Genomic DNA, 25296 nt, shown 5'->3' with positions numbered 1-25296 from the left:
GACGGATTAATAATAAATTCAACATAAAGTGGGAGTCTTTGGAATCCAGAACATTCTCAATGCAGGATGACTCCTGCTTATCTGTCATTCTGAGTAGTCATCCTGAGTCAACTTTCTTCCCCATCTCCTAGTTATCTAATCCACTTCTGTCAGAGGAAACACCAATAACCCGTGGAACCAGATTCTTTCTGCCTTACAGGCTTGCTAAAACCTAAGGCCTCCTTGGATTCCTCTGCTAAATTCAGTAAAAATTAATTGTAACACTATAAACATAAGACACAAAAAGATGCTTGATGTAATTAGTCAAAAGGGGAATGCAAATCAAAGCCACCCTGAGCTATTGCCTCGCTCCTACTAGGATAACTAGTCAGAGAGAAGGACAGTTACACTGCGGGTGGGGACGTGGAGGGCTGCAATCATCCCATGCTGACTGGACTGTGAAACGCGGCGGCCCATCGGAAAACGGTCTGGCAGGTCCTCAAGGTGTAAAACACACAATTACCATGTGACCCAGAGATTCCATTCCTGGAGGTATAGCCCCAAGAACCTTGAAGACGCGTACCAACAAAATCCTGTATACGCATGTTCACAGCAGAGCCCCAAACGGGAACCAACACAAGTGCTCCACTAGCTGATGAATGGCAGACAAAATGTGGTTCTGTCCACACAATGGAATAGTCTTTAGGCATAAAAAGGCAGGAAGGGACCTTCCTGGTGGTCCAGCAGCTAAGACTCTATGCGCCCAGTGGAGGAGGCCTGGGTTCGGTCCCCGGTCAGGGAATTAGATCCCTCCTGCCACAACTAAAGATCCCATATGCTGCAACTAAGACTTGGTGCAGCCAGATAAATAAATAAAAACAAACAAACATTTTTTAAAAACCTAAGAAAGGCATGAAGTACAGGCATGACGTAGATGGTTTGGAAAACATCATACTAGGTGAAAGAAGCCAGACACGAGCGGTCTATACACTGAAAGAGTCCATTTACCTTACATGTCCGGAACAGGAAAATCCACAGAGACAGACAGCAGATCAGTAGTTGCCTAGAGTGAGGGGTTAATGGGGAGAGACTGCAAATTGAGCACAGGGCTGGTTTTGGGGGTGATGAAAATCTTCTGAAATTAGAGACAGTGGTGATGGTTATCCATCCTGTGACTAGACTAGAAACCAATGAACTGTACACCTCTTCAAAAATAAAGCTGGACTTCCCTAGTGGTCCAGTGTTGGGAATCTGCTTGCCGATGCAGGGGCCATGGGTTCCATCCCTGGGAACGGAAGATCCCACACCCCGCGGGGCAGCTGACGCTGTGCTCCGCAACGAGAGAAGCCACGCGCAGCAAGGGAGACCCAAATCAACTCAGAATAAACAAGCAGAACTAAGGAACAGTACATGAAAACCTATTATTTTCAGAAGTCTTGTTTTTTTTAACCCACCATCTACACACCCCATAATCCAGCCTTCCAATGGTCTCTCTGCATGGAAATCTGCCTGGGATGACGTTCACCCAATACTAACGGTAGTTAATTTAAGGTGGTAGAATTGGAATATTACTTAAGTTTTTATAATGAAAAAGAATACCATTTTTCCCACCAGAAAAATCAGTTATTTTTTTAAAAAACATGAAGTAGAAAAATGAAAAGGCAAACCTCCCAAGGCAACAGTGTATAAGGGAGAGTCCCTCATGTGACACATGCTGACTGCCTTGCTAATAAGACTTTTATTTTGATTCTATAGTTGCCTCACAGAAGCCAAGGATCCATCCCTACCTCCTTTAAACACACCAGAAGCGAACAGAATCCAAAAATGTCTCTATCTGTACTGACCCCAGCTGTCAGCAGCCCCTGCAGTTCCCAGCTCTGTCCTGAAACTCACACATTCACTGCACCCAGTTTTCTTCACTGGGGCAGGAGGAGTGGGAAGGGGAAGGTCTTTTTCTCTTTGGTTTCAAACGCTACAATTCATCTGCCCTTACACACACACATAGTCTCTTTCTGCCCTCAGGCCATCTCCTCTCTCTGCTGCTGCCGAGCTCCGTCATAGCCGTTTGCATTCCTCCGACATCCAGGCAACCAAAAGCCTGCCCGGTGTGCCGTGGTTCCTGTACTTGGCAGCCTCGCTTGGTGGTGGGTAAACAGTCTTTATTAGCTCCTGTCCCTGGCTTCCCAGCACAGAGCGGGGTGTATGCTCCATGGTGCCTTGTAATTAGCCCAAAGCAGCAGCTTCTCCAAAGCCTCACTTTGTAACCTGCCACTACTGAGGACGTGTATAAATATTAGATGGAAAAGGCAGCATTAAAATAACATTAAGTTTCTGGCTGAAGCACTTGACAGCTGTGAGATCTGAAGTTGAGATCAGGCGGCTGCCTTGGTGCTCTTTATCCTTCTGGGTGCTTATTTGTAAGCGTTTTCTGAGTTCCAGGAACCTTGGGCCTACCTGAGACTGTCTGGCGGGGGTGGAGATGAGGCGGAAGGCCACCTCTGACAGTGATGCTATTTTTTTCTGGGTCTTCACACACTAGGCATGCGTGTAGACTTTGATCTATGTAGTGGTAAGTGGTCTGTCTGACCGCACCCTTCCTGCTGGAAGACTGACTTTCAGGGGTGACCATGTGAGCCCTGGTACTGGGTGGGAGGCTGCGGAGGACGGGACGGGGGGACGAGGTCAGGAAGCAGTGCTGGCCACCCCGGCCTAGGGCACGCTCGCTGTCCAAGCCCCCGGGAGCTGCAGGGCCCCACCTCTCATAAACAAATATTTGGGAAATATTCCAGGCAAGGCCTCTCCCTGGTTAACAAAGATGAAAAGCACGTTACCTCTGTCGCACATGTGATAGGTTTTATTTCATTTGTTACGTAAACTGTTCCTACCTCTCAGTATAAAAACAGCACCCAGCGACTTCTCTAAAAACAGCACTTAGACAGTTCCCTGGTGGTCCAGTGGTTAAAAGTCCTCCTGCCCAAAGGAATCCATAAACGAGATGAAAAGACAACCTTCAGAATGGGAGAGAATAACTGCAAATGAAGCAATGGACAAAGGATTAATCTCCAAAATATAAAGCAGCTCACGGAGCTCAGTATCAGAAAACAAACAACCCAATCAAAAAATGGGCAGAAGACCTAAACAGACATTTCTCCAAAGACGATGTACTGATGGCTAATAAACACATGAAAAAATGCTCAACACCGTTTATTGTTAGAGAATGTAAATCAAAACTAAAATGAGGTATCACCTCACACCAGTGAGAATGGCCATCACCAAAAAATCTACAGACAATAAATGCTGGAGAGGGTGTGGAGAAAAGGGAACCCTTTTGCCAACTGTTGGTAGGAATGCAAATTGATAATAGTCACTATGGAGAACAGTATGGAGATGCCTTTAAAAATTGGGAAAAAAACCTACCATATAACCCAGAAACCCCATTACTAGTATCAGTTCAGTTCAGTTCAGTTGCTCAGTCGTGTCTGACTCTTTGTGACCCCATGAACTGCAGCACACCAGGCCTCCCTGTCCATCACCAATTCCCAGAGTTTACTCAAACTCATGTCCATTGAGTTGGTGATGCCATCCAGCCATCTCATGCTATGTCATCCCCTTCTCCTCCTGCCCTCAATCTTTCCCAGCATCAGGGTCTTTTCAAGTGAGTCAGTTCTTCGCATCAGGTGGCCAAAGGATTGGACTTTCAGCTTCAGCATCAGTCCTTCCAATGAACACCCAGGACTGATCTCCTTTAGGATGGACTGGTTGGATCTCCTCGCAGTCCAAGGGACTCTCAAGAGTCTTCTCCAACACCACAGTTCAAAAGCATCAATTCTTCAGCACTTAGCTTTCTTTACTGTCCAACTCTCACATCCATACATGACTACTGGAAAAACCATAGCCTTGACTAGATGGACCTTTGTTGACAAAGTAATGTCTCTGCTTTTTAATATGCTATCTAGGTTGGTCATAACTTTCCTTCCAAGGAGTAAGCATCTTTTAATTTCATGGCTGCAGAAACCAAATGCAGAGATTTTGGAGCCCCCCAAAATAAAGTCAGCCACTGTTTCCCCATCTATTTGCCATGAAGTGACGGGACCGGATGCCATGATCTTAGTTTTCTGAATGTTGAGCTTTAAGCCAACTTTTTCACTCTCCTCTTTCACTTTCATCAAGAGGCTCTTTAGTTCTTCTTCCCTTTCTGCCATAAGGGTGGTGTCATCTGCATATCTGAGGTTATTGATATTTCTCCCGACAATCTTGATTCCAGCTTGTGCTTCCTCCTGCCCAGTGTTTCTCATGATGCACTCTGCATATAAGTTAAATAAGCAGGGTGACAATATACAGCCTTGACATACTCCTTTTCCTATTTGGAACCAGTCTGTTGTCCCATGTCCAGTTCTAACTGTTGCTTCCTGACCTGCACACAGGTTTCTCAAGAGGCAGGTCAGGTGGTCTGGTATTCCCATGACTTTAAGAATTTTCCACAGTTTATTGTGATCCACACAGTCAAAGGCTTTGGCATAGTCAATAAAGCAGAAATAGATGTTTTTCTGGAACTCTCTTGCTTTTTCGATGATCCAGAGGATGTTGGCAGTTTGATCTCTGGTTCCTCTGCCTTTTCTAAAACCAGCTTGAACATCTGGAAGTTCATGGTTCACGTATTACTGAAGCCTGGCTTGGAGAATTTTGAGCATTACTTTACTAGTGTGTGAGATGAGTGCAATTGTGCCATAGTTTGAGCGTTCTTTAGCATTGCCTTTCTTTGGGATTGGAATGAAAACTGACCTTTTCCAGTCCTGTGGCCACTGCTGAGTTTTCCAAATTTGCTGGCATAGTGAGTGCAGTAGTTTCATAGCATCATCTTCCAGAATTTGAAATAGCTCAACTCGAATTCCATCATCTCCACTAGCTTTGTTCATAGTGATGTGTCCTAAGGCCCACTTGACTTCACATTCCAGGATGTCTGGCTTTGGGTGAGTGATCACACCATCATAATTATCTGGGTTGTGAAGATCTTTTTTGTACAGTTCTTCTGTGTATTCTTGCCACCTCTTCTTAATATCTTCTGCTTCTGTTAGGTCCATACCATTTCTGTCCTTTAATGAGCCCATCTTTGCAACAATGTTCCCTTGGTATCTCTAATTTTCTTGAAGAGATCTCTAGTCTTTCCCATTCTGTTGTTTTCTTCTATTTCTTTGCATTGATTGCTGAGGAAGGCTTTCTTATCTCTCCTTGTTATTCTTTGGAACTCTGCATTCAAATGGGAATATCTTTTCTTTTCTCCTTTGTTTTTCACTTTTCTTTTCACAGCTATTTGTAAGGCCTCCTCAGGTAGCCATTTTGCCTTTTTCATTTTTTTTTTCTTGGGGGCTGTCTTGCTTTCTGTCTCCTGTACAGTGTTACAAACCTCCATTCATAGTTCATCAGGCACTCTGTCTATCAGATCTAGTCCCTTAAATCTATTTCTCACTTCCACTGTATAATCATAAGGGATTTGATTTAGGTCATACCTGAATGGTCCTGTCATTTTCCCTACTCTCTTCAGTTTAAGTCTGAATTTTGCAGTAAGGAGCTCATGATCTGAGCCACAGTCAGCTGCTTGTCTTGCTTTTGCTGACTGTATAGAGCTTCTCCATCTTTGGCTACAAAGAATATAATCAATCTGATTTCGGTGTTGGCCATCTGGTTATGTCCATGGGTAGAATCTTCTCTTGGAAGAGGGTGTTTGCTATGACCAGTGCATTCTCTTGGTAAAACTCTATTAGCCTTTGCCCTGCTTCATTCCATACTCCATGGCCAAATTTGCCTGTTATTCCAGGTGTTTCTCGACTTCTACTTTTGCATTCCAGTCCCCTATAATAAAAAGGACATCTTTTTGGGGTGTTAGTTCTAAAAGGTCTTGTAGGTCTTCATAGAACCATTCAACTTCAACTTCTTCAGCGTTACTGGTTGGGGCACAGACTTGGATTACCGTGATATAGAATGGTTTGCCTTGGAAATGAACAGAGATCATTCTGTCGTTTTTGAGATTGCGTCCAAGTACTGCATTTCGGACTCTTTTGTTGACTATGATGGCTACTCCATTTCTTCTACGGGATTCCTGCCCACAGTAGTAGATATAAGGGTCATCTGAGTTAAATTCACCCATTCCAGTCCATTTTAGTTCTTTGATTCCTAGAATGTTGACGTTCACTCTTGCCATCTCCTATTTGACCACTTCCAATTTGCCTTGATTCATGGACCTAACATTCCAGGTTCCTATGCAATATTGCTCTTTACAGCATCAGACCTTGCTTCTATCACCAGTCACATCCACAAGTGGGTGTTGTTTTTGCTGTGGCTCCATCCCTTCATTCTTTCTGGAGTTATTTCTCCACTGAACTCCAGTAGCATATTGGGCACCTACTGACCTGGGGAGTTCATCTTTCAGTGTCGTATCTTTTTGCCTTTCATACTGTACATACTCTGAGAAAACCACAATTCTAAAAAACACATGTTCCCCAATGCTCACTGCAGCACTATTCTCAACAGACAGAACTTGGAAATGTCGTAGATGCTAGATGTCCGTTGACAGATGAATGGATTAAAGAAGTTGTGGTACATATACACAATGGAATATTACTCAGCTATAAAAAGGAATGAATTTGAGTTAGTTCTAATAAGGTAGATAAATGTAGAGCCCATTACGCACAGTGAAGTAAGTCAGAAAGAGGAAAGACGAATACTGTATATTAAGGGAAATGTATGCAATCTAGAAAGATGGCACTGATGAACCTATTTGCAGGGCAGCAAAGGAGGCACAGACGTGCATGTGTACCTACGGGGGGAGACACATGTATACTTACACACGCTGATGTACGGCAGACACCAGCATGATACTGTAAAGCAGTTACCCTTCAATTAAAAAGAAATACATTGAAAACAAGAGAGCCTGCCTGCTCATGCAGGGGACACAGGTTCAATCCCCGGTGTGGAAAGATCCCACATGCCGTGGGCCACTAAGCCTGTGGGCCACAACTACTGAAGATGTGTGCGCAGAGCCTGTGCCCTGCCATGAAGAGAAGCCCCCGCCCGCTGCAGCTAGAGACCCAGCGCAGACAAAAATAATACACAGATAATTAACATAAAAAGGTGCTGAGGACATTACTTCTAAAAACAAAGCAATAAACGAAGAAACAGAAACACCCGCCCCCTCAAACAGCACTTAGAAGCGTTTATTACAATACTTCCATGATGAAATCCACGTAGTGTGGAGCTTCACATGAAACCTGTATTGGGCCGGCAGGGTAGCTGGACTCCTCAAGAGGGTGGACATACCTGCTTGGCTGCGGATGAAGAGATGGCCTTCCTGTCCAGCAGGTCCAGCAGCTCAGCCAGGGCGGAGGGTGTGACAGGACTGGCACCCCCAAAGGAGAGAAAAAAACATGTCACTTCACTTTGTCAGCATATGCATTCACGGTTATTCAAGATCAAGGCACGTGACTCTGCAGGTTTGAAATCCCCACCCAGGAATGACAGTAACAGGCCAACTGGGCTCCATGTTATTTATTATTTTGTATTTCAGGCTAGAACACATTTTTGTGACTAGTGTTGTTTTTCTTTATTTTACTACCCAACAGTAACCGCTGTTTGGCAGAAGTTGTAGCAACAGACAACTGCTCAGTTTAATTAGTCAAGAAAAGGAGGTGGTTAAAAAATTCATGAACCATGGCGAGAAGAGAAAAAAGAAAGAAGAAAAACAGTAATTAAATATTTTCGACTGAAAGATAAGCCTAAAAATTACTTCAAACGAAACAGCTAACAAAGCTGGTTCTGGAGTGTTTTTGTGCAAATATAAATTCTTTTTTCACTGTAAGAGTTTTCCTTTCGGGGTGCAGCAACTACTAGCCACACCACTGGGTGTCCGCATGGGCACCACACACTTGGCTCTCTCCTGCAGGCTCTCAAGAGCTTTCTGGACACACCAGGGTCCAGAAGTCATTATATCTACACTTCCAGGAAGTGACTTATTTCCAACGAGCCCATGATGTAAAAAGGCCAGGAGGCAACCAGACACGTGAAGTGTCATCAATTCACATTTAGAGGTGGAGGTGGTGAGTGCCTAGGTTAGTGGAAATATTGAATTACAGGCTATTTCTATTAAAATACATGGTCTTGCTACTTTTAAACACACACAGCAACTAGGCTAATGAAACGCTGTCTGTCTGAGGTCACAAGGGCACCGGTTTTAAATAGGCTGGGATGCCTTATAAATAGCACATTACTGTGAGTGCACAAACAAAAGCTTCTGGAGTGCTCAGCGAGACTTGACAACACCTTCTGTTTAAGTCTCAGCTCCCATCACGCGATGTTAATTTCCTCGCTATGCTCTTGCATATTTCCTGGGACTCCAGGCCAACCGAGCACAAGTTCACTAGGTCCAACTCAGGCACCTTGAGGCCTCACAGCGTCGTTCACACAAGACACTGAGACAGAGACCCCGCTGTTCTCAAGTGTCTGCTCACTCTGAGAAAGGAGAAGAGGAAACTCCTAGAGGACGTGCGGTTTGGAGAGCGTCTGGTATTGGGAGCAGCTGTAAACCCCGTAATCACGTCTCAGCAGGACGAGGGGGAGAGGGCTGGGAGAGCAACAGACGCCTCTTCTCTAACCTCCCACCCTTACTGACAAGTAATAAAGAATCCAGGTTGCTTTAAAAATTCGGGTTTCTTGGATGTACTACCATCCTAGTCAACATAAAGGCCAATTAGAGTGCAGACCATAATGAGCACCGAGGTTGAACTAGATTTCTCGAGCCTTCAACAGAAAGGGTGCCCATTCCCATGTGAGCTGATGATAAAGGATGTGGGGATGGTGGAGGACAGAAATAGAACCAGCACAACTGAAAATACTTCGCCTTTCATCCAATGACCTTAATTCACTATGAAATACCTCCACTGACTTGGGATTTCTCAGTCACCCTTTTATACCCACAGGAGGTCAACAGTGTCTGCGTCTCGGACTCCTTCCCCGACAAGGAGGGCCAGGACACTATGTCAACTCGGTCTAGCTGTGCCAGGCCTGCCCTCCAGAAAGATGATGGCCAAGATTGGGACCTGTCACCCTAATCCCTCAAAGGCCCCTCCTCAGTTACATAAATAAACCATCTGACTTGGAACAGAACGGCACAAGCACACACTGCTGAGTGGCTGCGGTCAGAAGATGCTGGTTTCTGGGCCACGAGTGAGTCTTCGCTAAAGAAAACCCTAACGTGAAAGACAGAAGCCGTGAGGGCTGGTCTCCCGTCCCCAGCCTGGCCCGCCTATGAGGCAGAGGGGAGAGGCGTCTTTTGAGCCTTCCAACTTCACCCGGTCCCTTAGATCTCTTCCGCGATCACAACTCCATCTCCAGCCTGGATCCTGGAAGCAGACACCCCGACACAGCCACAGCCACCGTGGCTCCTGTGAAATGCGCTGCCCATCACAATCCACAGGTTCAGTTCAGACCCAAACATGCGAGACAGAGGCTTGTGGAGGAAGACAGGGAGGCCTGGGCCGCCAGGCACTGCTCAGCAGTCCTGCTCATCTCGCTGATTCCCAGCACCCTGCCTGGTGCCCCCACCAGAGCGGCTGTTCTGGAGTCTCCTTTCTGTGCTCTTTCTCATAACGGACCCCCACCTCCCACATCATAAGGCCCCCAGCTGATGGAAGGCCCAGAATCTTCTACGGTGCTCTCTGCCGCCTGTTCCACCTAATAGCCCCTCAAGCCCGTGCTCCTGACCCTGTCACTTGGTGCTCCTACAAGTCCTCCTCGGATGCCAGGCTCCTGTCTCCTGTGGCTTTGATCCCACACCTTCACGAATGCTCAGATCTTCCTTAAATGCCTCCAGGTCATCTTGCCGTCACATGCTTCTGTCTGGCTTCTTACCTTATTTCTTACCGATAAAGAGCATCAATGGTTACTGTCCGCCCTCCCGAGCACATGTCATCTGGATGCCAATTCTATCCTTCTTAAAAATTCTCCTCCCCTCACTTGTTACCAAACATAACAGCTTCTCTGCACTGCTGCACCCTGCCTCTGGACCACCTTCACCCACCGGGAAAGCCCTTTCTCCTGGGGCCTCCACATTCTCTAGCGAGGAGTGGCCAGGGCTCATTTCTGCATCCCCTGCCTTCACCGCAGTCTGGTGAAGGAGGAGAGCACGTCTGTCCCCAGGATGGCCACTGCATTCCCGGCAACGTTCTCCTGCCACCACGCTCAGCTACCTCTCGGGGGTCCCGTCTCCCCACACCACACATCTAAGCCAGGGCTCAGGAAACTTCTTCCAGAAAGAGCTGGGGACCAAATATTTAAGGCTCTGTGGGACACACCGGGTCTCCGTCATGTGCTCTTGGTTTCTATAAGAGATGGCAAGCATCCTCAGCTCTTAGGCTGTATACAGACAGGCTCCCGCCTCCGGCATCCCTTTCTTGGACGCGGCCCCGCACATCACACTGTAGGACTAACCCTCCCACCGGCATCAGTCTCTCCTCGGCTCAAACGCCCTCGCTGGTCTCCCAGGGCCCCAGGGGTTGCTGCCTGCAGCTGACCTGCAGGTTCAGGGCCTCAGCTGGAGTGAACAACGGAGAGCTACACTGGCCTGGTTCTACCAGGGAATGCTGCATCAGGGGACCAGTAATCTCCACCTTCATAACTAAATCAAACCTGGTATTAATGGAGTTATCATCCAAAAAACCTATATACCCAAAATAATGTAAGGGCCAAGTTCAACAAGCACTTTTGGTGGCTCAGACAGTAAAGAATCTGCCTGCAATGCAGGAGGCCATGGTTCTATTCTTGGGTTGGGAAGATCCCCTGGAGAAGGGAATGGCTACCCACTCCAGTCTTCTTGCCTGGAGAATCCCATGGACAGAGGAGCCTGGTGGGCTGCAGTTCATGGGGTCAGAAAGAGTCAGACATGACTAAGCGACTAATGCTTTTCTGGTCAGACCCTTTAAACACCAGTCTTCTGAGAGGTCTTTAAAAATGAATGTTCATTTGCAAAATGAGTTCCAGCCAGCACAGTCTCCGGTGTCCCTCGCCTGGTGTCATCATGAGACTACTGCCAGCTTTGCAGCTACTGCCCTTCCAGGCTTTGGAAACTTTGGTCCAGGAGCCGAGGTTGCTCACGGGTTAACGTCTGCTCCAAGCTCCTGTTCTACCTAAACTGTAAGGCAGAACTTGCTTAGCTTATACTGTCAAGGGTGAAACAGATCACCAGCCCAGGTTGGATGCATGAGACAAGTGCTCAGGGCTGGTGCACTGGGAAGACCCAGAGGGATGGGGTGGGAATGGAGGTGGGAGGGGGGATTGGGATGGGGAACACATGTAAATCCATGGCTGATTCATGTCACTGTATGGCAAAAACCACTACAGTATTGTAAAGTAATTAGTCTCCAACTAATAAAAATAAATGAAAAAAAAATCTGTTAAAGTTCTTATGTTGTTCTAAAATTGATTGTAATGATGGTTGCACATACTGTGATTTAACTGAAAGTGATTACACTATATACTTTACGTGAGCAAGCTGTACAGTATATGAACTATGTACCAATAAGCTATTTTAAAATCTATAATGTACCATTATATTACATATTAAGTTATAAAATTAAATTAAAATAAATAAATAAACTGTAAGGCAGAACTTGCTTAGCTTCATCCTTACTTGACTTTGGAACAACCAAATATACTTTTATTTAGAGTTAGGTGCCCTTGGGGTTCTTAAGTCTATAATGCTTCCAAATTGTTTGGATAAATACCAGGGGCTCCAGGTTCCCTCAACAGGCTAATTTATCAACCTCAGCTCCTGCAGAAGCTCCTAAAATGGTTGTCAGCAAACCCCTCATTTCCCATATCAACATATAAAGAAACTGATCTGAAAGTCAGGGGATGGGCTTCTGGTCTGAGCAGCGGTGCACGTTACTTCCTGGGGCCTGGGTTTCCTTCCCCACTAAACGTGAAGGAGCCGAACCAGAAAGCAGCTAAGGGCTCTGCTGGGACTGAAATTCAGGGACACGAGTAGTCAGCCAACGATGTGGAAAGCCTTATTTAAAGCTAAGAGTTAGACCTCCTCCAACAGCTCAAAGCACAGCTTCCTGGAGCCTCTTGGGCGAACGTGATCTCACCCTCTGCTCCCACTGCACTGCTTCTAGTTCTAACCGGGAAGCGTCCCGTCCGCCTTGACCTATAGAGCTGCTGCGCATGTCCATCCTTCCAGGACACAGAGCTCCCTGAGGGCTGGGCCGGGGTCCTGCTCCTCCACCACAGCCAGCACTTCACGGCTCAGCTCCTGTGACCCTGCACACCCTCCGTGTGCTGGCTGAGCCCCAAGCATACGCTCAACTGTAATTTCCTGCCGTTCTCCGCCCCGTTCCTCCTGGCTATGCTCCCTGTGGCCCCCAAACCTGCGGGTTCTCATGCCCGGCCCCCCTCACCACGCCCGTCCCACCCTGGGGCGCAGGGGCATCCGCGCCTTCTCCCTGGACTCGGCCAGGAGGCTCCAGGCTGCGCTGCCGGGCCCAGGGAGTCAGTGTGGAAACGAGTAGAAAGGTGAGGCTGGGGAGGCCAGGGAGGGAAGACGAGCAGGTTACAGACGCCACAGGGGTTTGAGGACCTGAGGGGGTTTGGTACTTGACACGCCAGCGCGGATGAGAGAGGGAAGCCAATGCTGAGGGCCCGCGGGCACCGCGCCTTCTCCTCTCAAAACCCAGGAGGCAGGCTGGACACCGAGAGGGACTCCCCGAGGTCCCGGCTGGTGCGGGGCTGCTGAGGCGGAGAACCGGAGCCGCGCGGCCTCGCTGGTGCCGTGCACACACGCTGAGAGCCGGAGGCCGAGTGCACACAGGGCAGCGTCTCTGAACACACGGCTGCTCGGACTTGTGCACCCACACACACCTGTCTCCCCCGCTCCGCTCCCAGCCCACAGCTGTGGGTGCTTCTGCGGCAATGACGCCCACCCAGGTGGGTTCTGCTTCCCTTTGGGATCCTGCTGGGTCCCTGCCACCCACCTGGGTGTCCCCGACGAGCCCCCGCACTTAAACCGGCTGCTCCTTCTCTCCTTCCCGACCCTTTCCTTTTCTTCTCTGACACCCATGCTCCTGGTTCTCCCGTTCTTGCCTGCCCACGCTCCTTGGGTAAAGTCCAGGGCGTCTCAGGCCACTTCCGCGGCCCCCGGTCAGGCCGTGTCCTCCCTGACAGCTGTCCTCTGCTCCAGCGGCTTCCAGTTTCATCTGCACGCTCCAAGCCCACAATCCACTTATCCCAGCCTGTGCACGGCCTCCCCCAGTGTTCTGCACCGGGGACCCCTTGAGCCATCTACACATGCTGGCCCCCACGCCTGGGCACCCTGATCGCGGGTTGTGGGGTCTGCCCCAGTCACCCCCGACTCGGGCCAGCTCAGCTGTCCCTCCCCCTTCTCAGGGGGTGTCCTGCCCCTTCCTCTTGGCCACTCCTGCTGGTTCCTCAGGGCCTGGCCCCTGAGGGAGCCTCGTTCTCGCTCCTGAGGGCTGATGCCCCGGGCTCAGGGCCTGGCCTGAGGGAGCCTTGTTTTTGCTCCTGAGGGCTGATGCCCTGGGCTCAGGGCCTGGCCCCTGAGGGAGCCTCGTTCTCGCTCCTGAGGGCTGATACCCCGGGCTCAGGACCTGGCCCCTGAGGGAGCCTCATTCTTGCTCCTGAGGGCTGATGCCCCGGGCTCAGGGCCTGGCCCCTGAGGGAGCCTGTTCTCGCTCCTGAGGGCTGATGCCCTGGGCTCAGGGCTGGCCTCTGAGGGAGCCTCGTTCTTGCTCCTGAGGGCTGATATCCTGGGCTCAGGGCCTGGCCTCTGAGGGAGCCTCGTTCTCGCTCCTGAGGGCTGATGCCCCGAGCTCAGGGCCTGGCCTCTGAGAGAGCCTCGTTCTTGCTCCTGAGGGCTGATGCCCCGGGCTTGGTCCCTTTTTGTGTATTCATGGGTGGCCGGGGCACACCTACGGTGTAGCAGCATTACAATGAGCCGACTGTCTGCCTTCCGACAGTCAGGATCCCCTGCAAGCCGTCAGCTCCTCATTGTTTCCATCTCAGGCCCCCAGCCCAGCGCAGCACACAGGCCAGGGTGGGTGGGCAGAGACCTAGCACACCAACAAGCTTTCAGATGTGCAGGTGAAGGCGGACAGCCCTGACATTCACAGGGAAGGTCTGTGTCTCGTCAGGAGATCAGGGCGCGGGGGGCGGGGCGGCAGGGAAGGACAGAACCCCGGCCCTGGCCTATTTCAGCTGCTTCTGGACACAGAGATCATGACAGAAGAAAATGCCTTCCCCAGACCCCACTCACCTCTCACTGACGGCAAGGTTCTGTTGCTTTAAAAAGCCCAGAAAAGTGTTGAGGACCCAACTAGTCACTTTTTTTGGCTCTGCCCTAGTTTCTTTGATCACATTTTGGAAGAACTCCAGTAGGCCAACTTCATTCTGTAAAGAAAGAGAAAAAAAAATTATATAAAACCTCCCCAAAATGGAAGATGAGCGTTGTGAAACTGCCACCCTCTGCCTCCTCTGAGACGTCTCCTGGTACCTCCCAAACACAGAGGTGTCACCAGAAAATTCTGACCGTCCTAAGTAAACAGCAAGTGTGCTGCTCCTGCTGTGGCCACCCTGAATTCACGCAGCACTGTGTCAAAGGCAGGCAGAGAAGCCAAAGCCCTGCAGAGCGCCTGGGCTCTGTGGTCCACGACAGTGAAACCCACCATCCCCTGAACCTGCGGCCGCGTGCAGCCACAGCCTTCATCCGTGAGCAGTACGTCTGGCCTGAGTCTACTGTCCTGTCTCTTTCCAGGCCCATCTCCTCTTGGAAGTCCTAGTAACTCCTAGAATAAGAAGGTAAGAAAAGCATCAGACCAAAAAGGAACAAAAAGAATATTCTACTTCTGAAAAATCAGAAGTGGATCGTAACTGTATTCCTCTGCGTATCATCTACAGAAGTGATGGAAGTGATTTTCACATGTTCTCAAAATGAGAAAGGACAGCGCATGTGACCCACCTAGACCACGGGACTGGCTGGGCCAGCCCGGCTGACCCGCGCTCTCATCATGCTCCAGGAAAAGGACCGCGGGGTGGCTCACCACTGACATGTGTTTGAATGAGCCCCTCCCACTCTGGACCTCCAGTTCTGTGAGTCAAGGGCCACGCTGCCCTTTCTGTGACCAGAGCTACGTCATGCTAGGTCATGGCAGCTGCCTAGTCAGCATCAGTGGATGAATCAACGTCTCCCACTGCCTTGTATTTAAAAAAAAAAAAAACCACACGTGAATGTTCATCCTTTATCATGCCACGTTCACCTTTGAATATTGGAATTGCCACAATTTATTTATTCGGCTGCACTAGGTCTTAGCTACGGCATGAGGGATCTCTGTTGCAGCATGTGGGATCTAGTTCCCCAACCAGTGATCGAACCCAGGCCCCCTGCACTGGGAGTTTGGAGTCTTAGCCACTGGACCACCAGGGAAGTGCCATGGAATTGCTACAGTGAGGCCTAAGACGAACCCCCAAGTTCACCTCATGAAGCCGCACGTACATTGCGGATAACTATCCACCCCGATGGGTCTGGCAGAACAGGAAATCCGGCCAAGCCTACCTCTTATTTCTCAATAAGGAAAATAAAAACATCTTCTACATACATCTGGGAGACTGAAGTTTCCACAAGCAGAGGAAACACAATTTAAGTAGCAAGTGTCCCCTACCTGCTGAAATTGAAATCAAACCACACTTCCCTTGAAATATCCTTTTTTAACTTTATATGGCAGGTAAGGCTCTCACCCTCGCCCCTTACAGAGAGCCTTCATTAATCAAAAGAACATCCTAGAAAGATACAATACTGGAAAGAAGCAAGACACACTAACAAAAGTGCTCTATGGTACTGCTGCTATAATAGCTATGGTAGCTGCTATAATATACACATAGGCACACAGTGGCTAAAATAGAAATTCCATTAAAAAAAACAAAAAACACACCACTACGTGCCCTTCATAACAGATGCATTCTCTGGTGACAAGCCTACTGAATAATCCCATAATCATCTCCTGAATCTCTTTTCAAGCTGATGCTATTATTCTGCTCATGCTAAACCAGGGCAAAGGCCACCCTGGCAGCCAAAGTTTGACTACAGATGAAGGCAAATCCAGACAGCATGAAGAGAAAAGTTCTCCTTAACTCATGGAAGAGTATTCAAACTTCCACAACAGCACACAAACCACTGGGGAGGGAGGAAACTGCTATCTGGCCCCAATCAGACAAGCAGGATTCCCTTTGTTCTAACTCCGACAGGCTGGCCCGCTGGTGAAAAGAGCTGTCAGGAGGAGGACTCTGCTTTGCCAAGGAAAGGTTTTTCTAAAACCACCTAGAAATATTGCACTTGAACTCACAGGCCTGGCTGAGTTGCTGGGACGTGAATATCTATTCCTCTACCCTTGGGTGGTTTTTTTATTGGATGGATAACATGGCAAGTCAGATTTCTGTTTGTCTTCCTGCCAGTGCTGGGAGGCAGTGTCTCAGCGCTGGAGCGGGGCTTCACTGGGGATATGTGGGTTCAGTTCACGACCTGCAGGCGACGGGGAAGGCTGCGACCGTGGCGGGGCGAGCTGTGGGCGGTGAGGCTGTGGGAGGCTGAGCTGCTGCCGCCACCCAGAGTGATGGATACATGCAAGTGGGCTGCCCACTTGTGCTCTTTACAGCAGAAGCCCTCTTTTCGGGGTTAAAAAAAAAAGCCACACAGCATTCTAGGTAAGGCCTCCTTTGTTTTTCTGTGAGATCGGCAGATGCTAATAAGCTTGGCATGGATCTCAGAAGTCCCTGTGGTTGCAGCCATGAAGCCATCTGGTTTTTGCAGGAAAACAGCAGACCAATAATTCCTTGACATGAAAATCATATTAAGAGCAAAGCAGAAAGGCCAGTGCATTAGGGGCCCCTTAACGCCCTTCTCAGAGGCAACAAGCCAGCACGAATCACCTACCCTACATCAGAGGGAAACTCAGCTGCACAGGGCATCAAGCCTGCCGGCTGACTGCAGCTGGAACTTCCTTCAGAGAAAGCCCAGGTGGCAGAGATGACTGGTGCCGGCTTTTGTGTCATGCCAGGCACTCTCTACAGCTTTGCGACTGAGAAGCATCTTTTCCACATTTTAATCAAATTTCCCAAAGCATTCCATTTTATCCAGAGCTAATGCCAAGCCAGCCTGTCACAGACAGGAACCCTCCATGGCCAGGGAATCTGTCTGCTGGTCACTGCTGGGACGTGGCAAGGTAGGGGGGTCACCTCGCCGTCTCTGCCGCTTTGGGAAGGAACCCCATCCACCCTTGCAAGGTGCCCGAAAGCCAACTTTTCCAGTCTACCTTCAGAGATGACAAGATGCCAGGAGTCCACCCTGCTGCAACAGGATGAAGGCTGATTTTGCAACTGCCCTTCCTGCCCTAAGTCACACACCCTCGGCACCTGATGGCAGGGCAGGATGAGGCTGGACTATATTTAGGAGAATGCAACCCGAGAGAGGCAGCTGGCTGGTGGCAGAGGCGGGGAAGGAAGAGGACACAGGGCACACGCCAGGGAACAGCTGGTTACGTGGCAGGGAGTGACCCCGAGGCTGGCCTTATTGCCCGAGTACCTGCCCCACGGCCAGCCACGCCAGGGGGCTGCCACCACTGCTAATGGTGCTAACAGCAGTTCCAACAGCAACAAGGACAGGCGCGTTCCCTACACTAACTCAGCCAATCCCAACACTGACACAACAGGAAAACAGCAGGGCTGGGACCCTGTACTCGTCCCCCAGGTTCCGATGCCGCTATTGGAGGACAGTCACACCTCGCCTTCCTGGGGACTGAAGCTGAGCACCCATTAGGGCTGGGTACCGACACACAGCAAGTTGCCCATCCAAAGAACATGTTTCCCTATCATCTTCATTATTTCACTTGAGAGTCGCCAGCTGTTCAAAGGTTCTTAGCATAGTAAAAATGTCGCAAAGGCCCTTGGCAAATAGCTTAGAAATCAGGAGGAGAAAATGGCAAGTTCGAGTGTTGCTGTTGCCAAGGTCGTCTAAACCCCATGGTGCTCTCCACTGTGTCTGACACACACTGGTTCCCAAAGTGGGGGGACAACAGGGGCACCCCCTTCCCATTCAGGGCTTCCGGGGCTGGGAGGATGACTGGCATGCCTCCATCCCCTCCCCAGAGGAGTTAGGGAGCACGCTCTCGTGGACACTGCCTGCTTCAGCAGCATCCCTGAAGCTACAAAACAAATCCTGTGCCCACTCATAGTTTTGGTGTCAAACACCTCCTCTTTTCCCACATTCTAACTCCTGCGATGTGGGTGACTCACGCACACGTTTATGCCTAACGGGCAGGCAGGGCATTTCAGACTCTTGTTGACTATGATGGTTACTCCATTTCTTCTAAGGGATTCTTGCCCACAGTAGTAGATATAGTGGTCATCTGAATTAAATTTGCCCATTCCAGTCCATTTTAGTTCTCTGATTCCTAAAATGTCGATGTTCACTTGCCATCTCCTACTTGACCACTTCTAATTTACCTTGATTCATGGACTAACATTCTAGTTTCCTATGCAATATTGCTCTTTACAGAATCAGACTTTACTTCCATCACCAGTCACATCCACAACTGGGTGTTGTTTTTGCTTTGGCTCCGTCTCTTCATTCTTTCTGAAGTTATTTCTCCACTGTCTCCAGCAGCATATTGGGCATCTACAGACCTGGGGAGTTCATCTTTAGTGTCCTATCTTTTTGCCTTTTCATACTGTTCATGGAGTTCTCAAGGCAAGAATAGTGAAGTGGTTTGCCATTCCCTTCTCCAGTGGACCATGTTTTGTCAGAACTCCCCACCATGATCCATCTGTCTTGGGTGGCCTTACACAGCACGGCTCATAGTTTCATTGAGTTATACAAGGCTATGTGGTCCATGTGATCAGTTTGATTAGTTTTCTGTGACTGTGGTTTTCACTCTTTTGGCCCTCTGAAGGATAGGGATAAGAGGCTTATGGAAGCTTCCTGATGGGACAGACTGATTGAGGGGGAAACTGGGTCTTGTTCTGATGGGTGGGGCCATGCTCAGTAAATCTTTAATCCAATTTTCTGTCGATGGGCAGGGTTGTGTTCCCTCCCTGTTGTCTGACCTCAGACCAATCTATGATGCTATTAAAATGCTGCACTCAATATGTCAGCAAATGTGGAAAACTCAGCAGTGGCCACAGGACTGAAAAAGGTCAGTTTTAATTCCAATCCCAAAGAAGGGCAATGCCAAATAAAGTTCAAACTACCACACAATTGCACTCATCTCACATGCTAGTAAAGTAATGCTCAAAATTCTCCAAGCCAGGCTTCAACAGTACATGAACCATGAATGAACTTCCAGATGTTCAAGCTGGATTTAGATCCAGCGATCAAATTGCCAACATCCATTGGATCATCAAAAAAAGCAGAAGAATTCCAGAAAAACATCTGCTTTATTGAATATGCCAACGCCTTTGACTGTGTAGATCCAAACAAACTGTGGAAAATTCTTCAAGAGATGGGAATACCAGACCACCTGACCTGCCTCCTGAGAAATCTGCATGTTGGTCAGGAAGCAACAGTTAGAACTGGACATGGAACAACAGATAGGTTCCAAATTGGGAAAGGAGTATGTCAAAGTTGTATATTGTCACCCTGCTTATAACTTAAATGCAGGGTACATACATAATGCGAAATGCCAGGCTGGATGAGGTGCAAGCTAGAATCAAGATTGCTGGGAGAAGTATCAATAACCTCGGATATGCAGATGACACCAGACTTATGGCAGAGAGTGAAGAGGAACTAAAGAACCTCTTGATAAAAGTGAAAGAGAAGAGTGAAAAAGCTGGCTTAAAACTCAACATTAAAAAAATGAAGATCATGACATCCAGTCCTATCACTTCGTGGCAAATAGATAGGGAAACAATGGAAACAGTGAGAGACTTTACTTTCTTGGGCTCCAAAATCACTGCAGATGGTGACTGCAGTCATGAAATTAAGAGATGCTTACTCCTTGGAAGTAAAGCTGTGACCAACCTAGATAGCATATTAAAAAGCAGGGACATTACTTTGCCAACAAAGGTCCGTCTAGTCAAAGCTATGGTTTTTCCAGTAGTCATGTATGGATGTGAGAGTTGGACTATAAAGAAAGCTGAGTGCTGAAGAATTGATGCTTTTGAACTGTGGTGTTGGAGAAGACTCTTGAGAGTCCCTTGGACTGTAAGAAGATCAAACCAGTCCATCCTAAAGGAAATCAAGCCTGAATATTCATTGGAAGGACTGATGCTGAAGCTAAAGTTCCAATACTTTCGCCACATGATGGGAAGAACTGACTCATTGGAAAAGACCCTGATGCTGGGAAAGATGGTGGGAGGAGAAGGGGATGACAGAGGATGAGATGGTTGGATGGCATCACTGACTCTGTGGACATGAGTTTGAGCAAACTCTGGGAGTTGGTGATGGGCAGGGAAGCCTGGCGTGCTGCAGTACATGGGGTGGCCAAGAGTCGGACGTGACTGAGTGACTGACCTGGGCAGGTCCTGAAGCTGTGGTGGGAGTGGCTGACAGCTTGGGGACCCCACACCTGCGACTGAATGGCAGTGGCTCTTACGGGGCTGGGTTCTTGTGTGTCGCCGTGCAGAGGGGGTTCCTACGGAGAAGATGGTCCTGAATCTGCACTCGAACTCTGTGCTTCCCATCATTCCTGTGAGTCCAGTCACTCTTCCAAAGTGAGAAAAACAGAACACAGACCCAACAACTTAGTGAAAAATAGCCCTGAAAATCACATCAGTGCTAGTTCTGGGACAAGATGGACATCAGGCAAGGATGCCCCGAGAGAGCGGTGGTTCCGGGGCAAAAAGCAGAAGGGACAGTCACCAGGAGGACAGGAATGTGCAGTGGGGAAGGGCCCGAGTCTAGGATGTGAACGGGGCCTGCCCCTGCTTCTCACGGAAACAAGGAGTGGCTGTGGAAATCCTTCAGGGGGTGAAAAAAAAAGACTCAGAGGAGTCGGCAGTGGTGAAAAACACACGGTGGCTAGTGGCTGGTGTGAAGCTGGCATAGGAGCATCGCTCTGCTCTGAGAGTCAGGAGGGAGCCAGAATCCTGAACCACCACCACCACTTTCGAGAACATGGGCATCTGCAGCTCTGAAACTGACCCCAAACACTGACGGAGTACTCTCTGGCATGACTCGGAGAATACATGATTTCGGGGAGGGGGGTGTCTATAGTCCTACTGTGGTCTCCACAATTTCCACCTCTGGATCACATTCCCAGAGGGCTTGGGGACCCTTAAAATCTGAATAAAACTCTGGTCCCAACAATTTCACCTGTGCGCTATTCCCAGCAAAGCCAGAAAGTGCACACACCTGAGTGGGACTCTCACTGACGACAGTCAGCTGTGAGGCTCCATTGTCTGTGATGAACTCACTCTAGGAGGGACGCGGAGGGAAACCAACTGGGCCACAGGACTTTTCCTTGGACAATCAAAATCAAATAACTCAGGTAATAAAAGTTGATGGCAGACAAGCATAATCAAACACTGGGAGAATGCGGCGCAAAAAGGATGTTGTCAAGAAATCAATTCAATGATAATCAACCTTCAGTGAGCTTAAAGTCAGTGCTGCCAAAATGCTCCTGACACAGAGGAAACCTGTGTAACTCAACAGCGGTCTTCTGTTAACTGTCCCAAAAAGGAAACCAGCCCATGGACAGGACATGAGGCTTCAGGATGGGCTTGGGGACAGAGCCCCTGAGAGTCCTTAAGTCTGGCGCTCAGATGGCTCTGCGCCTGGCGGATTCCACCTCTGAAAGCCCCCTGGCACCTGCACTTGAAATGAATGAACTAACTGTGGGTTTTGCAGGAGTCAAGTTAGAAGACGTGTCTTTGGATTCGACTTGACCGGAACAAAATATCGGTTATTTTTTCTGTGCACAGACTGTGAAAGCACCCTTAAGTTGGCAAGCACTGGATGTGATTTCATAAACTGAAGAATAAAATCAATTCTGAAAATTGCATGGAGCTCAAAAACGGCGAGCGACAATGTTGACCAAAAGGATTTTCCTTCAGCTGTGGTCCGATGGTGAGTCTTCTAAGTCTGGGAGGTCTGAAACTAGTCAATAAGGGGGTTTCAGATGCTTTTTTAGTTATTAGCTTTAAAGTAGTATTACCTATGGGATAGACAGATATTTGTCATGGGAAATTATTTTATAGGCAATTCATCCAGACAGAAAACCAGGCCATTTCAAGCTAATGAGAGACCCCGAGCAGGACTCTCAGAAAACAATACATCTGACAACCAACCATCGTCATGATATCTTCTGTTTCTCTGTTCCTTGGAGACACCTTACCCTTTTCCATGATGTCAGAAACAAAAGATTATGACTTTAAATGGGGAATGACTGGCTGGGGCAATGAAGTTGTTCAAATAAAACCACGTCATCTTGAGACTGCACACAAATAGACACACTCATGGCAGTAGAAGTCACTGCCTTGGAGGGTCACAGTCATATCTCCCTACAGTCTCGCTGGGCCTCAGGTAGGCTGTCCCTAAAACTCTGCCTTGCGTGGCTCTGGAAGTGTTAGCAGCTGTCTGCTGCCCCTTTCCTGGGAGCAGCATGTTCCTGGTTGTCTGCTTGGCTGTAGGCAGGTATTGTAGGTTCAGTGAAGGCACCACTGTGCCTGCCATCTTTGGGGCCGAGTGTCCCGTTCCCCTTCTCTTTCCTTTGGGGAAGGAACAGCTTCAGGAACCTGCTCAGCGCCCCCTAGCCCCCCCACCCCCCAAGCATCAGAGGTGAGATTTGGAGTCAAGAGTGTCTGTCTTGACATGTGGTTGCCAAAGGGGAGGAGGGAGTGGGGGAGGGATGGACTGGGCGTCTGGGGTCAGCAGACGAAAACTACTACACACAGAATGGACGGACGACAAGGTCCTGCTGAATCAATAGCACAGGGTACTATATTCAATGTCCTGGGATAAATCCTAATGAAAAGAATATAAAAAAGAATGTATACTTGTGTATAACTTTGTCAAAGTAACAGTCACTTTGCTGTACAGTAGAAGTGAACAGAACATTGTAAATCAACTATAAGGGGAAAAAAAAAGCATCTGTCTCAATGTGTTAATCTCCTTCCTTGTAGGGCTACTCATGAGAGTTAAACATAACACAGAAAAGATGACGCTCTTACATCTGACAACAGCATGGCACTGGAGGAGGAAGTGGCAGCCCGCTCCAGGATTCTTGCTGGGAAAATCCCATGGACAGAGGAGTCCGGCGGGCTACAGTCTATGGGGTCACAGAGTCGGACATGACTGAGCTCGCACATAGGGCACTGTGGTGAGTACGGCAGGCTCTCAGGAGACACTGACCTGGGGCTGCTATGCCCACTCCTCCACTGAGATCTCCCACAACAGACGACACGGCAATCTGTCCACGGATTCATACACAGCCAGCCACCCAGAGAGCTCAGACGCGTTCTTACCAACCACATCAGGCAAGACTGTCCCACAGACCCCAGACACTATGCGGAGGCCCTTCTCAAATATTCCGTCAGACTGGGACAAGTACCTAAGGCACAAAGTCTAAGAAACAAAACACAACTGTGGCAGAGCTTACATGACTTTTCTTTCTACTTGGAAAATGAACAAAATTTCTGCTTTCCACTGGAGTTGACTGATTTTCACTAAATTTAGCAGACAGCACTTATGTTTATTTATAGGGCAGGCTGGCATCTTAAAAACCTAGAGGGGTGGGAAAAAGGTTTAAATGGACTGACATTCTATGACTGTTGTTTCATGAAGCCTCAGCGTGGCTGGATAAAGTATTAATACCCACACAAGTAAACAACTGTTTTCTCTATTAGGTGACTCAAAACAGCAACGAGCTTGAAACAGGACTTCCACCAGGCCTTGTGGCACAGTTACCTCCAAGCAGGCAGGAGCTCAGAAGCGGAGGGTCTAGGCGCTGCAGTCAGCACCCTCTCAGGTCTGACAGAGTCACTGTGTCTCACACTCAACCTCAGACATGACGCTTCCTCACCAGAAAAATGGGGAGATGGATGGTATCTCCGCAGGGGGTGCTGGGAGGACGGACTGGATTAGAAAGTGGTCCACTGTGAGCCACGGAACCTGCTGTTAGCTAACAGCCTCAACTGACCCCGAGCTGCCTACCGGGTCAAAGACAACAACGCATCTGGATTCCCTGCTCAGCAAAGCAGGGTATAGGAAGAGACATTTCACAGAAATCACCTTTATTATACGCTAAAAAAACGCTCCTGCATGGAACCTTGACCGTTCTCACAACTACTCCTGGACACACTGACTCAGAGAAGGACGTGCTATGCTACTAGGATCTCTCATTTCTCTGGAATCCTAATGACTCGACCTCACCCTCCATACGTCCATTCCTGAATCCTGACAAACGAGGTCAGAAATCTGGCAGCCTGACACAGAGAGGGAAGAAAGGAGGGCTCACTAGGCTGAAGCTTCAGATGGGACATGATACGTTTCATGAAGAAATGCTCACACAGGTTATCTGGTGGGAGGGGATTATCACGCGGGCTTACGAGATGACATGAGAATGCATACTTGATTCCAGTGTCCTGAAGAAACAAGTTCTTTAGGAGGCAGGGACACCCAAGTGTCCGATGGCCGGTCGTGGCACGTGGCCTGATTGAGGCGGAAACCCAGGCTTCTCCTGCCAAGCTCAGCAGCACAGGTACTACCCTGATTTGCTGGGCTGTCAAAAGGGTGCTTTATATACCTGCCTTTGGGAAACAGGGATGCTTTATCAGGAACGCTGCTTTCTCCAGGGCTTCGTGAGTGTTATGACAGAATCCCACTCATTCATTGATCTGTCCATCTGTTCACCGCTGCCTACTGTGCGCCAGACTTTGCGGTGGGTGCTAAGACAGACTATATTAGAGTTTTGTAAATGCCAAGGAGAAATTATTACCACACAATTCAGTGCTCACCACACAGTACAGTGACAAGGCCAGAGTTGTATAACATAGGGAAGACAGCCAATATCACAGCAACAATAAACAGAATACAACCTTGAAAAACAGTGAATCACTATACTGTACGTATATAACTTAAATAACATTGTATATCAACCATACTTCAACTAAAAAAAGTTAACAGTAAAGCTCTGAAGTTGTTTTTTGTTCTTTTTTAACTGTTCATGGGGAAGGATTGCGTTACCAGTAAGGACTGTATGCTTAATGTTTAATTTAATCAGCGACCCAAAGGCAGGAGCGTGTAGTCAGAGCTCCGCAGAGTACACCTCC

The 25296-nt window shown here is 48.6% G+C and overlaps 1 protein-coding gene across 2 annotated transcripts in view; it reads right to left on the bottom strand.

The window, feature by feature from the left end:
• GATB (glutamyl-tRNA amidotransferase subunit B) overlaps positions 1–25296 on the bottom strand; it is a 92536-nt gene that overhangs the window by 5729 nt on the left and 61511 nt on the right. Inside the window, exons 10-12 of one of the 2 annotated variants that reach the window (XM_043484617.1) lie at positions 14297–14430; positions 7294–7372; positions 267–3008 (exon numbers count right to left, since the gene is read on the bottom strand). In XM_043484617.1, the coding sequence (XP_043340552.1) occupies positions 2898–3008; positions 7294–7372; positions 14297–14430 (324 nt within the window). In that variant the 3' untranslated portion in view covers positions 267–2897. Of the gene's footprint in view, positions 1–266; positions 3009–7293; positions 7373–14296; positions 14431–25296 lie in introns of those variants that run through there. The other variant, XM_043484608.1, reaches the window with a different exon arrangement.

Source organism: Cervus canadensis, chromosome 1, assembly GCF_019320065.1.
Source record: "Cervus canadensis isolate Bull #8, Minnesota chromosome 1, ASM1932006v1, whole genome shotgun sequence".
NCBI lineage: Eukaryota > Metazoa > Chordata > Mammalia > Artiodactyla > Cervidae > Cervus > Cervus canadensis.
The sequence above is the reverse complement of the archived record's forward strand: the minus strand, read 5'-3'. Positions and strand labels throughout refer to the sequence as shown.